General features: G+C 48.6%; 1 protein-coding gene across 1 annotated transcript; it reads left to right on the top strand.

Annotated features, from left to right (window-relative positions):
- The first annotated feature begins 7,252 nt into the window (after positions 1 to 7,252).
- On the top strand, positions 7,253 to 14,902 carry rag1 (recombination activating 1). Its single transcript, XM_062548045.1, has 4 exons — positions 7,253 to 7,447; positions 8,560 to 8,919; positions 9,094 to 10,277; positions 11,858 to 14,902. The coding sequence occupies exons 2-4, from the start codon at positions 8,582 to 8,584 to the stop codon at positions 13,630 to 13,632; spliced, it is 3,297 nt and encodes a 1,098-aa protein (XP_062404029.1). The 5' UTR covers positions 7,253 to 7,447; positions 8,560 to 8,581; the 3' UTR covers positions 13,633 to 14,902.
- Positions 14,903 to 15,277: the final 375 nt, after the last annotated feature.

A 15,277-nucleotide genomic window follows, 5' to 3' on the forward strand; every position in this document is an offset into this window, starting at 1 on the left:
AGAGAGAGAGAGAGAGAGAGAGGGAGTGGTGCATAATTCAGACCAAAGGCTTTTGTGTATTCCACACAGATCTTCAGTGATACGGCCCTCTTAAACCTTTAGTGGGACGATATGCCCAGTAGCGGCATTACATCTGGGATAAGCAGTGGCATGGGCACGGGCGTAGAAATGCCAAACAAGCCCGCGGTGTTGCACGGCTTTCCCGTGAGTCGGGTCGGCTAAAGGCCAACGGCGCTAGCAGCAGGAGAGACCTGGAGCGAAGCTCTCCCCAGACCCCCCCCCCCCCCCTTGACAGGTGTGAGATTTATGAACAGGACATGCTGTCACTTCCCATTGACGACCAGAAGCAAGGAATAAGCACTGGCCTCCAAGGGACCTCGTAAGCTCCCCTGTGCACTGCCTGACAAGCCCCAATGTCCATGTCTTCATTTAGGACCGCCGATGCCAGCAGACACTCTCCTACTAATAATAATAATAACATGCGTGTTATGCTGTGCTGTCTGGGGGAGCCGGTCAAATTGATTTTCCCATATCCGCTCCTGGCTGGACCAAAGATTTTCATCTCCGTCTCGTCTATTTTATCTCGTCTCGCCACATGTGTTTAATAATACACGAGACTTGGTGTTACACTCCTTCTGGAACAGGACACGCTGTCACTTCTCATCGATGACTGGGAAAAAGGAACAAATGCCCAAATACACAGTGCAGCCCCAAGATCTGTTATGGCTGCTTGTGTTGTGTTGTGTTGTGTTGCTGCTGGTTGGTGTTCTATTGTCCTTCACAGAACGATTCTTTCTGCATTTTCATTGCCTTTGCACCTGCTTTCTAGCCTAGAAATCTAGACGCACCCTAGCGGGCAAAAATATTTTTGCCTAGCGGGATGGTCTAGGGTCGCACCGTTGAGGCCATGCCTGCGCTAGGCTCGAGTTCAGCCTAGCCAATCAGAACGCTCTATCTGTGTACGGAGTCCTTGAGCCCGCCTTAGCTCACCTTCGGCTTCCGATAAGACGCCAGGGGGCTGGACCATGCATCCTCGTTCGACGAGTTGGGTTTAAGACCGTATCGCACAACCATAGAGAAAAACAAAAGATGGATGAGGCTAACAAAGCGTGCTCGTTTGAATCGGCTTTGGAAGAGTTAGACTTGGGCTTTTCTTTGAAGTTTGAGCAGAAAGAAGCACTCAAGTCATTTGTTTTAAAGAAGGATGTATTTGCCGTTTTGCCGACCGGCTACGATTGGTCACAAATGCTGGCCTATTACGTGCAGAGGCAGTTTGAAAGACAACTGTTCATCCCACCCACAGGCTTCAACTCTTTGAATGGTCCGACCCCAGACTATACATTTCTGTGTAGTTTGGCTTGCCAGGCTACCTGCTTTCTGTACAATGACAAAATGTTCAATCTGAACGGTTCTAAGTGAACAGCGGGACAGTATGTGTACGTATGATCTCGATCTTACTTTGATCTTCTCTAGCCGTCCCAATGCTCCCAAAGTTGCTTGATTCCACTTGGTTGACTTTATGTTTCTGCAACAGGACTAAAACTCTCCCCCTGGACTGATAGAAGCACACGACAGCTCAGCGGCTCTGAGCCAGGTGGCCATACACACATGCCATGCCCCCCTCATTAATCAAACTGCCACCCAGTGTATCAATAACAAGTTGATCAGTGGGTGCGGAGAGACGCAGGTCTCCCGGGGTCTGGCCTTGTTTGTCAGGAGACATCTGCAGCTCATCCAACGTGAGTGCCAGTGCCTACCTCTAACACTGTCCAAAATGTGGGAAGACTAAGAGAAGCCCTCATTGCCCAACCCTGCAGTAAATACATCACAGCTGGTCTGGGGTTTCATTTGACAAAAGGAAACAAACAAACAAAAAAAACACACTTTTGGAGGATGAAGCAAGATTTCTACAGATGCAAGTAGACACAACACACATCTTGCATGCACGCTCACAGACGCACACACACACACACACACATAGAGTGAGAGAGAGAGATGGAGAGAGAGAGAGAGAGAGAGAGAGAGAGAGAGAGAGAGAGACAGATCCTCATAATGGAGCTTGGCCTGCCTGCAGTTGATCGATCTCTAGCACTAACACTCCATAGCAGTGGGAGACAAACATTGTACTGTAGTGTGATGGTCGCAATAGCGACCACACACTGAAAACCCTGACTCTCCCTTTTCCACTGAGTTTTATAATGTTTGTTTAATTATATTCTTACTTTCGTACACATCTTCCAATGTCTACATGCATCCATATTTACACACACTTTGTTTAGCATTACATGACAACCAAGTAAACACCTCACAAACCATATGCAACATAGTTACTTTATTGATTAATTTAATGGTTCACGATTGTGTAGATGAGTGCACGCATCTTAATCAATTGTGTTCTGTTAGTTCTAAGTTAGCATTTCTTTGTCTTCATTTACCATTATGTTTGCGACGTTTCTGTTTGAGTGCGGCCGACTCCAGGAGCAGTGTGCATCATCATATTCGGTCCAGGCGAACTTCCTGTCTGGCAAGACAGGGCAATAGGTTCCGCTGGTTTAAATGCTCTGTGGCCACATCCATTTTACGACTTGGCCGTGGGGGTGGAGGAGCCTTTTGTACTTGGTTGTAGTGTCTCATTTGTGTTTATTTTGTGTTTCTTCATGAATGTCTTTATGCGTAGTTTCTTTATTGCTAGCCCAATGGGTAGTTATCTTTTTGAATGTTTAGTACTGTCTAAAAGTTTATTGATATTGTTGTGCTCCCCTTTCAATTATCAATGGTCTGTCCAGTCTGTATTTAAGTTCCCCTTTTGTCTCATTGTGGTAGTTCTGGTCAGGTGTTCATGTTGGTGCATTGGAGATTGTCTGTTCTGTTTAGATGCCCTTATTGTGGGCGCAGAACTTTATTTAAAGTATCATTTTGTTATCTAATACTCTTTTTGGTAATAAAACCATTTTTTGAAGAAATCTAAATCCTGGCATCCCTGTGTCGACTGCTCGATCCCTCACATGTAGGTACAATATACCATCAAGATCTCTGAAAATGTGTGTGGACATGAGCTAGGCAGTTACAGTTAAGAGATGGATGTGAGTGAACACAGCTTTTTTGTTACAAAAATATGGTACAGGTATGTGGGTGCAAGTCTTCAGGGCAAGGAATGGCTGACTACTACAGAAAGGGGAACCCTGATGCAGACTGGAGTCAGCTGTATCAATCTAATTTCATGATGCCCTTTTTTGCACCTACAGTATATGGAAACAAGCAGAGGTGTGGACTCGAGTCATGTGACTTGGACTCGAGTCAGACTCGAGTCATGAATTTGATGACTTTAGACTCGACTTGACAAAATATAAAAAGACTTGCAACTCGACTTGGACTTGAACATCAATGACTCGGACTTTCACTTGGACTTGCGCCTATTGACTTGTAAAGACTTGCTACTTCCCATAAAAAAAACAAAGATAAAAAGACAAAAGTATGTTAACACGGACTGATCTATTTCTGTGTGTGCGCCTGTGCATGTGTGCCAGAGACCCGTATTCGGCACAAGATCCAGTCAAATCACTTAGATTGTTTTGATTCGACAGCGGCCAACCACGCGGGCCAGACAACGAACGTGAATGCGCTAGCAAAATGATACCGATTATTTCGTCTGCCTACAAAAATTACGTGGAGACCAACAAGAAACGAATCACGGTGTGTAGAAGTTGTTAAATTCCTCCCAGCTTCATCCGAGCCTTCATCACATTAAATCCATTCCACTGACGTTACCAGGAGGAGAATAGCCTACCTTAACGTTTTGTTTTGAGCACTGGTTGTCACTCATTGGATACATATCAAACTCCATGTCATGTAGGCTAATGGTAGAACGGGACAACACAATGCCATGCCACGGTAACCTACCTTAATCATAGAAGTTAACATTGCAAGATATTTTCTATGACACCAGAAATATTTCCTTTACCTTGTTAGTTTTTTTAACATTCATTTTATTTAATGAAAACTATATCCTTGAACTATGCGTGACTATTTTGCTAAAACCGAATGAAACCTACTTCTTAAAGTGACAGGCACTCAATTAGACCTACACACCACCCCTGCAATATCATTAAAGACAAGTGTAATCAATATGAAGTATTCAAATTACTGAATATTTTTAGCTATAAGTAATTATGCAGATCCTAAAATGCTACAAATTGTTAACAAAATATGTAACGGTTTTGCCTATATATTTTTGTAATGTAATAAACGGTCACTACCTGTTTCACTCAATTTTAAAAAAGACTCGAAAGGACTCGAAATTCAAAACGTAGGACTTGGGACTTGACTTGAGACTTGTTGGCCTTTGACTTGGACTTGACTCGGGACTTGCCTGTCTTGACTCGGGACTTGACTCGGGACTTGAGGGCAATGAATTGAGACTGACTTGTGACTTGCCAAACAATGACTTTGTCCCACCTCTGGAAACAAGCAAGGCCATCTTCGCCCTAGCACTGCCCAAAGACAGTATACGCACTGCAGACATTAACAGTGAGCCTCCCCTCTCGACAGTGTCCACAGAGACAACATGAATTATAGAGGCAACCACTATCACACACACACACAGGCAGGCAGACAGGCACGCACAGGTGTACAGACATGCACACGCGCACACACACACACACACACACACACACACACGGCAATCCCTCTGCTGATGCAACAAGTATTTGTCCGCCTTTAGCAAACACAGGTCTCCACAAAAATATTGTGAACAAACAGAAGAGTTGAAAAAGAAAGACTGAAACGAGATGAAAGAGAACAAACTGTGCGTCTGTCTGCATGGCTAACTTGCCATCCTGGGTTCTGTCCGTTTGAAGCTTGCCCCCTCCTACTCAGTCCTGCTGTAGAAGACAAGAATAATAATAAAAAAAACCCTTCAACAAACAGACCTCAAACTTCCACCCCTTTTAATGTTCTCTCATTATGATTTTGGTAACTTTACTCAGTCTTTATCATTAGCATTAAACATTACAGTAAAGAGGCATTTGACCTCTGACCCCCCCCCCCCCCCCCCCCCAAAAGACAAACCAGACAAATAACAACTACAACAAGGAATGTGTTTGTAAAAGTCTTAGGCTTCTACTAATCCTAGATGCCGGGACGCGGTCTGTGGGTGTTTTTATGGGGGTACAGGGCGTGTGTGTGTGTGAGGTGGGGGGGGGGGGGGGGGGGGGGGGGGGGTGCAGCCTCTGACAGTGTGTCTAATGACTTGGCTGACAAACTCAGCAGCGGCAGCTCGCGGGCCCATTGCGAGGCGATGAGATTAATCCCGAGGATGAATCCAAACCCAGCGATCTTCAGCAAATATGCTGACTATCTGCGGAAACACCATATCAAATAATACACTCTAATTACCACACATCCAGAGTCACAATGAGAAGACAATTCCAAGAAAAGCAAATATGGCGCTCGCGCCCCGTGAATTCAATTTTCCCCACCCTGTCAGAGCCAAGGCTTAGTGTCAATAATAATCAACAGCGCTCCATATTGATGTCTCGGGGAGGGCTGTCAATCAAAATGTAGTTTTATTCACTTTTATTCTCAGTTCATTCTCAGTTCATTTTCATGTCACCTTTACTGTAAACAGCTGTCACACGTTACTACCAAGTTGCTGCTTCTGCTGCAGTGGGCCACACTGAACTGCACGAGCAGATTTGGGACACAACAATTTACTAGGTGTAGCCTACTAGCTGAAAAACAATGTTACCTGAATTTAACCCTGCAAGTTACGTAAAGCCATTTAGCTGTCGATTTGTCATCATAAGCAGCGTACTCATGATGTCTTGATGCTATCACACACACTGTTCTTATGAAGCTAACTGTAAAATGTGTAAAAGCTGTGTGTGTGTGTGTGTGTGTGTGTCTGTGTCTGTGTGTGGCTGTGTGTCTGTGTGTGTGTGTGTGTGTGTCTGTGTCTGTGTGTGGCTGTGTGTCTGTGTGTGTGTGTATCTGTGGGGGACACTGAGAGATGCCCAAGTCTGTTTGGATCCGTAGCAGCTCCAAAGCACTTTATAAATAGAAGCAGTTCCTTATTGGTCAAATACAGCTGGTCAACAAAGCTCTTGGAAAGTAAGGGGGGGTTTTGCGAGTACTTCTCTCTCTCTCTTTGTGTGTGTAAACAGACTTGTTTGCTTTGTTTGGTATCTGGGTGGTGGGGAGTCGGAGCTGCATCTCCATGGTTTGCAGCACCTGGTTATGGAGAACGTTCTGGGGATGGGGAGGGTGGGTAGACTCCAGCTGGTGTACAGCAGAAGACATTTGAACTGATGTCAGTGTGTGTGTGTGTGTGTGTGTGTGTGTGTGTGTGTAGCATGTGTCTTAGTGTATGCATAATGTCAGCGCACAGGGGTGGATAGAGTGTAAGAATAATCAATAAAGTGTAGGTAAAGAGTAAGATGGACTCTGTGTGTATTTAAAGGTATTTTAGAGTCTGAAAGAGTCAGTGAGTGCGTTACGAGTGTCAATTACAGTAATGTGAAGTTAATGTGTGTGTGTGTGTGTGTGTGTATGTGTGTGTGCGCGCGCATGCATATGTGTATGTATGTTTGAGTTAGTGTGTGTGTGTGTGTGCATATGTGTGTGTGTGTGTGTGTGTGTGTGTGTGTGTGTGTGTGTGTGTGTGAATGTATGTTTGTGTTAGTGTGTGTGTGCATGTGTATGTGTGTGTGTGTGTGTGTGTGTGTGTGTGTGTGTGTGTGTGTGTGTGTGTGTGTGTGTGTGTGTGTGTGTGTGCATGTGTGTGTGTGGTGGTAGTGGTCTTGGAGGGAGGGGGGTTAGTGGTGGTGGGTGCTTTATCATCCCCCCTCATCTAGCTCTCAGGTGCAGGGGCTTGTCTGTTGAGGCCCCCCCACACTGGGGTATAAATATGGCTGTCTCCCTCCCATGGAGCAACACAGTCCTTTGAGGAGAAGCCAAGCCAGGATCCAAGCAACGAGAAACACAGGAGGAGAGAAGCACTCAGACTCCCTCCCTCCCCTGCCTGCTTCTTTCGCTCACTCACTGGGTTTAAATGCCCCTGGGCCCCCATGCGGAAAAGCCCCCCGGGGATCCAAAGCCAGCTGAGACCGAAAAAAAAACAAGGTGAGCCCAGCTGACTGGCTGACTGACACACTGACAGACAGACACACTCAGTGACTCAATGACTCAGAGTGGCAAACAGACTCTGGTATGCAGAGGAGAGAGTGAGAGACCCTGCTATGAAGACTGCAAAATAGAGAGATAGAAAGGTTGATAGACAGATTGATGGGTAGAGAGAGAGAAAGGGAGAGGGGATGAATAAAGAGATGGAGGGAAAATAAAGGCTGAGTGAACTGATAAACACTATCTATGGGAAGCTAGTAAGAAAGCAGCATACAAAGGTGCTGAGAGTAGGAGAATGCCACCATGCTTCCTGTATGGACTCTCCATGGTAAGTATATGGGATGTTTTCCAAGTGATTTTCTTGATGCTGTTTGTTCATGTGTAGTGATATTGCTCTGTATTATGTGTGTCAACAGACTTGTGTAAAACATTTCCTAACATTCATAAGATGGATGATGACATGTTTAGTCCCTGTTTAAGGATGTTGAAAGCATGACAACAGGTGCCATACACAAAACTTTGAGTTGTAGGTCACATTCTATACGTTTCCATCATAGTTTACTTTTTTGAGCCACCTTGCTGGTATTGATTGTTGTGGAAAGATTAGCAGTCAACAGCTTCAGTTTCATGATTTTAACAGCAGCAGCAGCTTGTGTCTTACTGGACATTGCATTTGCCATGCACTATCTCTAATTGGCTCATTTTTAAAAACCTTTGCCATGGATTTTACATAAAGGGGGGGTTTGGGCACCTCTCCATCCCGCTCAATCAATACTTATAAATCGAGTTTCATGTTTGTGTTCTTTTTCTTGCACTTTTTAAATGTCAGTGCTAAACTTCTCGAGCTTGGACCAGCGCTGACAGAGAAAATGACTCATATAGGTGATTGACAGCCCCAAAGGGAGAGAGGGGTCTACTTTGCAAATATGCAGTGTCCACGGAAAAAAAAAAGTCACTGAGTGAGAGAGAGAGAGCGAGAGAGTGAGAGAGCGAGTGAGAGAGAGAGAGAGAGAGAGGGGAAGAGTAAGTCTGAGTCCAGGAAAAGGAGAGCTGAGGGAGAGAGATGAGATGAAGTTTTTAGCCATGGATCGATTCCTGAATGCCCGTCTCATGCATTTTACAGAGGACTTAAATGCCACTTAAGGCATAATGCTGACCCGTGGGTTCAGCACCAGCCTCTCACTTCTGAGTGGGGATTTTCAGGGCCACTCCGTGAGGCATTCCAGAGGACTTAGACTAATCTATTCGATTGTGTCATGGGTGCGGCAGTAAAATGCTATTGAAATGCTTAGTGGAATTGAAGGCTTTAGATTTTTCTTTTATTATTATTTTTTTTCTTGCTGCTGCTAACAGATCTCAGTCTTTTCATCGTCTTGTGAATTGCGAAGCTTAATCTCTTCCACCTTGCCCTTTTTTTCTCCTGCTCTGCTGCTGCTGCAGTACTTGAGGCCCGGCTGATGTCATGGAGTCACGGACGGATATCCCCAGGTACGCCATGCCGGATGAGGTGCAGCACACGTACTCCAAGTTCTCGGACTGGAAGTTCAAGCTGTTCCGGGTCAGGTCCATGGAGAAGGCGCCCCTGCCCAGCGAGCCCCCTCCGAACGCGACGGCGGCGGCGGCGGCGGTGGCGGCGGCGGCGGCGGCTCCCCCAAAGCCCCAGGGGGGCGAGGATCTGGGGCATCCAGGCAGTCTGATGAGGCTCTGCCTCGGGGGCAAGAGCAAGGAGAACGTGGAGGCCGCCAGCCAGCGCGTGGACCAGAAGCTGCAGGAGATGGACACTCACATGGGCTGCCTCAAGTAAGCACATCTCTTCCTCTCATTTTGCCCCAGACCCAATACACCCACCCACCCCCCCACTCTGTCTCTCTCTAGTCTATTAAATATGAACCATGTCAGTCCGTCTCTGGCCCTATCAGAGTTGACAGCCTGTGAGACGCTAAAGTGGCTCGATCAATCTCTCCCTGTCGCTAGGAGTTTGTGCCGCCTCTGTGGGATGTCACTGCGCAAGGCCAAGGGGCCCGAGCACGACGTCCAGGACGCGCTGGACGAGTCCAGTCGGCTCTCGCTGCGCAAGATGGGCTGCAAGGCGCAGGGCTGGCCGGAGGTCATCCTCAAGGTCTTCAAGGTGGACGTGGCGGCCGACATGGAGACGGTGCACCCGCAGGCCTTCTGCCACCGCTGCTGGATGGCCGCCATGCGGGGGGGCGGCTTCTGCTCCTTCGGCCCGACCCGGGTGCCCGAATGGCGGCCGCACACCTCCGGGTGCTCCCTCTGCTTCCCCAAGCAGCCCTCGGCCTTCCAGCGCAAGCGGCGCAAGCGTGCCAAGGCCCTCCGAAGGGCCCCGGCTCTGGCCAAGAGGGTGAAGCGGGAGGCCCAGAGCACCGCTGGTGGCGTCGGGGGCAAGAGGGTGCTGAGAGCCTTAGTGGACCACCAGCAGCAGCAGCAGCAGCCGCAGCATCGGCCTCTGAGCCGGAGCAGCAGGGTGACGCCGGGCGCGCGCAGAGCCCTGTGGGTGAAGAACATCACCCTCTGCCAGCGAGACCACCTGAGCGCCAAGCTGCTGCCCGACGACCTGCCCGCCGACTTCCTCCGCGCCGTCACCTGCCAGGTGTGCGACCACCTGCTGAGCGACCCCGTCCAGTCGCCGTGCCGACACCTCTTCTGCCGCGGCTGCATCCTCAAGTACAGCCGGGCGCTGGGCGACCTGTGCCCAGCCTGCACGCTGCCCTGCCCCGAGCCCACGGAGCTGAAGGTGCCACCCAAGGCCTTCCTGGCGGTGCTGCAGTCTCTGCCCCTGCTGTGCCCCCGGGAGGGCTGTGGCGAGCTGGTCAGGATGGACTCCTTCAGGGCCCACTGCCAAGGCCACCTCCATCAGAGGCAGTCGGACGGAGACGACCCGCTGGGCCTGGATGCCGACAGGGATCTGGACGGATACCTGCCGGTCAACAAGGGCGGACGCCCGCGCCAGCACCTGCTGTCCCTCACCCGGCGAGCGCAGAAGCACCGGCTCAAGGAGCTGAAGAACCAGGTGCGGGCGTTCGCCGACAAGGAGGAAGGAGGGGACACCAAGTCCGTCTGCCTGACGCTCTTCCTGCTGGCTCTCAGGGCGGGGAACGAGCACAAGCAAGCGGACGAGCTGGAGGCCATGATGCAAGGTAACGCACCATGCACTCCACTGACCACAGTACTGCAGACTTAGTACTGCTGCCATGCTGTTTTTTTTTGGTTATCGACTGTTTATTGAGTTTCATAAACAGGGGGCGGAAATATGGTTACATGAAAGCTAGATAGTAAACTATACACATGGTAAATGAGTGGAAATAAAAACAAGTAGAAAATAGAAAATACAATATTATTACGTTTTTACAGAAAAAAAAGCACTCAACAGCAATATGTATTTCACACATAAAGGCAACTCATTACTGCTGCCCTGCTGTTAACCCTCTGTACACTAAAACCTGTAACACTGACACTTTTGAGACTTTTGTCAGACGTGCCCTCCCTGATCATTTAGCATTTATCTTCCAAAAGCTTTTCAATTTCACTTTGGTCTAACTATCGTGACATTAGCACCAGAGCTTGCCCACGGTCGGGTTTGGGCACATTGCTATGTAAAGGGTAAACGGGGAGTAAAACAAACAAATTAGACTAACCTATTCAATTATTTATAAAGCAGCAGAGGGAAGATTTATTAGTGTCTTCAGAGCATGTGGCAGCGTTAGAAAACACCTTTTGGCAAGGTCACATGGGAATGCTGTCGCCACGTGGAATAGCATCATTCATTTAAAGTTTCATTTCTAACTTGTTGCCATATTTTTTGTCTGAAGAATTCAATAATGCAGATGGACTCCACAAACATTCATACATAATTTACTTGCGACCATTACTTTTTCATGAAATAATTTGTGAGCCTTCATAGCACATGCTACATAAAAATTAGATGGTGCAGTCACATTCAGTATGTGTGTGTTTTTTGGGGGTAGTTAAAAGTATGGAGAGATGACCACACTTTAAACAGTGCTGTCACCATCTCTCTTCCTCCGTGTCACTCTGGCTCACAATAACAGCTCTTGTCAAGAGCCTGTTAGGCTGAAAACAACAGCGCCCGCTCTTGTTTCTGTAAATGACACAGGCTGCAGGATCCAGCACCCTGGGGAATCAGGCCCAGCTGGCGTCTGTTTACATCATCAGCCAATAGATCAGTTCTGTCAGCCTCGCCGATGCAGCCCTCATCCTATTATAGCAGTAATGATCATTACAAATGTAGCTCTGTGTAAAGGACACTCTCTGAGCCACTGGTATCACCGAAACATTGAATAATTTACACAGATACGCAGTGAGGATAATATGCATCAATTTAAATGTGGTGGCACACATAGACATTTACAGTCACAAAATATACACAAATGCCCAGAGACACACGCAGACACACAAAACTACTCTCTCTCTCTCTCTCTCTCTCTCTCTCTCTCTCTTTCTCACACACACACACACACACACACACACACACACACACTCACACTCACACTCACACTCACACTCACACACACACACACACACACACACACACACACACACACACACACACACACACACAAACATACATTCACATACATGTATGCATAAAAATCACACAATCAAACACACATACACACTGTAATGTTTTTTCATCCCTGATGCTTTGCATTCTCACCCAGCATGCTTTCTGTTTCTCCGTCTCTGTTTACTGACACAGGCAGGGGGTATGGTTTGCATCCCGCTGTGTGCCTCGCCATCAGGGTCAACACCTTCCTCAGCTGCAGTCAGTACCACAAGATGTACCGCACCGTCAAGGCCACCAGTGGGCGCCAGATCTTCCAGCCGCTGCACACCCTGCGCGCCGCCGAGAAGGAGCTGCTGCCGGGCTTCCACCCCTTCGAGTGGCAGCCCGCCCTGAAGGCCGTGTCCAGCAGCTGGGACGTGGGCATCCTGGACGGGCTCTCGGGCTGGATGAGCTCGGTGGAGGACGTGCCGGCGGACACCATCTCCCGGCGCTTCCGCTACGACGTGGCCCTGGCGTCGGCGCTCAAGGACCTGGAGGAGGACCTGATGGAGGGCCTGCGGGAGCAGGGCCTGGACGACAGCTCGGTGACGGGCTTCAACGTCACCGTCAAGGAGTCGTGCGACGGCATGGGCGACGTGAGCGAGAAGCACGGCGGCGGCCCGGCGCTGCCCGAGAAGGCCGTGCGCTTCTCCTTCACCGTCATGTCCGTGTCGGCGCAGGTGGAGCCCGAGGACGACGGGCCGGCCGCCTCGCCGGTGGTCATCTTCCACGAGATGAGGCCCAACTCGGAGCTCTCCTGCAAGCCGCTGTGCCTGATGTTCGTGGACGAGTCGGACCACGAGACGCTCACGGCCATCCTGGGCCCCGTGGTGGCCGAGCGCGACGCCATGAAGGAGAGCCGCCTCATCCTGGCGCTGGGCGGCCTGCCGCGCTCCTTCCGCTTCCACTTCCGCGGCACGGGCTACGACGAGAAGATGGTGCGCGAGATGGAGGGGCTGGAGGCGTCCGGCTCCACCTACATCTGCACGCTGTGCGACTCCACGCGCGCCGAGGCCTCGCAGAACATGGTGCTGCACGCCATCACGCGCAGCCACCGGGAGAACCTGGAGCGCTACGAGCTGTGGCGCACCAACCCCTTCGGCGAGTCGGCCGACGAGCTGCGCGACCGCGTCAAGGGCGTCTCGGCCAAGGCCTTCCTGGAGACGCAGCCGACGCTCGACGCGCTCCACTGCGACATCGGCAACGCCACCGAGTTCTACAAGATCTTCCAGGACGAGATCGGCGAGATGCACGCGCGCGACGCCAGCGGCGCCCCGCCGCCCGGCCGCGAGGAGCGACGTCGGTGGCGCGCGGCGCTCGACAAGCAGCTGCGCAAGAAGCTCAAGCTCAAGCCGGTGATGCGCATGAACGGCAACTACGCGCGGCGCCTGATGACGGCCGAGGCGGCGGAGGTGGTGTGCGAGCTGGTGCCCTCGGAGGAGCGGCGGGCGGCGCTCCGCGAGCTCGTGGGGCTCTACCTGCAGATGAAGCCCGTGTGGCGCGCCACCTGGCCGGCCCGCGAGTGCCCCGACCAGCTGTGCCGCTACAGCTTCAACTCGCAGCGCTTCGCCGAGCTGCTGTCCACCGCCTTCAGGTACCGCTACGACGGCAAGATCACCAACTACCTGCACAAGACGCTGGCGCACGTGCCCGAGATCGTGGAGCGCGACGGCTCCATCGGCGCCTGGGCCAGCGAGGGCAACGAGTCCGGCAACAAGCTCTTCCGCCGCTTCCGCAAAATGAACGCCCGCCAGTCCAAGACCTTCGAGCTGGAGGACGTGCTCAAGCACCACTGGCTGTACACATCCAAGTACCTGCAGAAGTTTATGGAGGCGCATAAGAACTCAGCCAAGGCCCTGCAGGCCACTATAAACCCCGAGGAGATTGTGGATGACAGTGATATGTTAGTGGAGGTTCCAGACTTCTAAGAGTCTGAGTTTCAATGAAATATGTAGTGGTTAGGAAAGGGCTTTCAGTCAGCTGTTGACTTTTAGTACCGTTGCGGATTTTTATTGGTGATTTGTGAAATGGGTTCACAGGATTCTTTCTGTCTTGATACTTTTCTTGTTGAGTATTCAACAACGGGTTTTAATTTCAGACCTTTAAACGATGCAATAGAGCACATTCTGCTTCTTTAAAGTGAATGATGATAAACTTTATATTCCATTCGGAGGTTCCAGACAGTTAAGATAACTTCCTCTGTGTCACTATAAGGGACTTCCACTGCTCTTTCCATCTGTGTTTGTAAATGCAAAATAAATTGCTTTATGTTGAAGGTTGGATCAGAAGGGAATAGACTCCCTTTCTCCCCGTCCGCTTTTAAGAGAAGGATTTTGAGACTTTTTTTTTTATCTTTGCCTCCACATGAAATATGAGAGAGTTTATTGTATTGCAAGGTTATGACACATTCATGAATTTATACAAAAGGATTATTTATGGAAACAGATGAAAATGCTGTAAGTCACCGGGAGGAAATTGTGTTAAGGGAGCCCACATTTATGATAGCTGTATTAATTTATCACTCGGGCTGAGGCGAAATGGAATTAGGGAAACTCAAATTGTCTTAGTTTTGGGGGTGCTGGGGGAAAGGATTGCTTTAGAGCTATATATCTGGCTCCAGGGGTAAAGCAATAGGGCACGGATGACTTTGAAATACCCCTATATATTTCCGCTCACCGGCACAGTGTATGAGAGTGGCAACAATTCTACCTCCATTTCAGAATAAAAGGACACATTGACCTTCTACTAAATCACAGTAAAGGAAAGCTCCAGACTACAATTGCCATACAAAGCCCGAGGAGGCACTTAGCTTTTCGGGGGAAGGCCACTTCCTGAGTGGCACTGATGCCGTCTCACATGTCGACACTAGAACTGGCACCATGCCAAAGCACGCTCATCTCCGAAGTTGTCTTAGCTTAAGACCTTTACCTTGTCTCACATTGCAGTGTAACGTGTACACAAAGTGTTTTTGTAGACCTTCTTTTATGTGTTGTTAATCTCTGGTTTGAATCTCAGATTATGTTACACTGTCTTCACTGAGAAGTCTCTATATTTTTAATTGATGTATATTGTGTTATCTCTCTCATACACACATCATAATTGATCTACAAGTATTTTGCATAATGTTTTGAGTCTTCATATGTTTTCATAAGACAGCTGACCTTGAAAACATTGTGCAAAAATCAATTTTGCTAATTTGATACCTCTTTTTGACATTTTAATTTCAGATTTTCTGTATTACTGTTATTTAGTAATCAATATAAGATGATTTATTGATTAACTGCTGTCTTTTCTGTTTGATTAATTGCCATTATGATAACAGTTGTTTTCAATATTTGTTGCTGTAATTATTGACTGTATGATACTTAAGACTTTTGTTGTGTTCTGATTGATTGAAAATAAAGAATTTGAAACCCACACATGACTTCATTCAAATGCATTTTACAGCGTTATGTGCAACAATCATGTTATATCAATATTCTTTTAAATGATGCATACTTTGGTGAACTGAGACTCAGTTTATCCACACAGTCAAGAAAACATAATTAATAATGAATAAGGCAATACAAATAA

The sequence above is a fragment of the Sardina pilchardus genome, chromosome 10 (assembly GCF_963854185.1).
Source record: "Sardina pilchardus chromosome 10, fSarPil1.1, whole genome shotgun sequence".
Lineage (NCBI taxonomy): Eukaryota > Metazoa > Chordata > Actinopteri > Clupeiformes > Clupeidae > Sardina > Sardina pilchardus.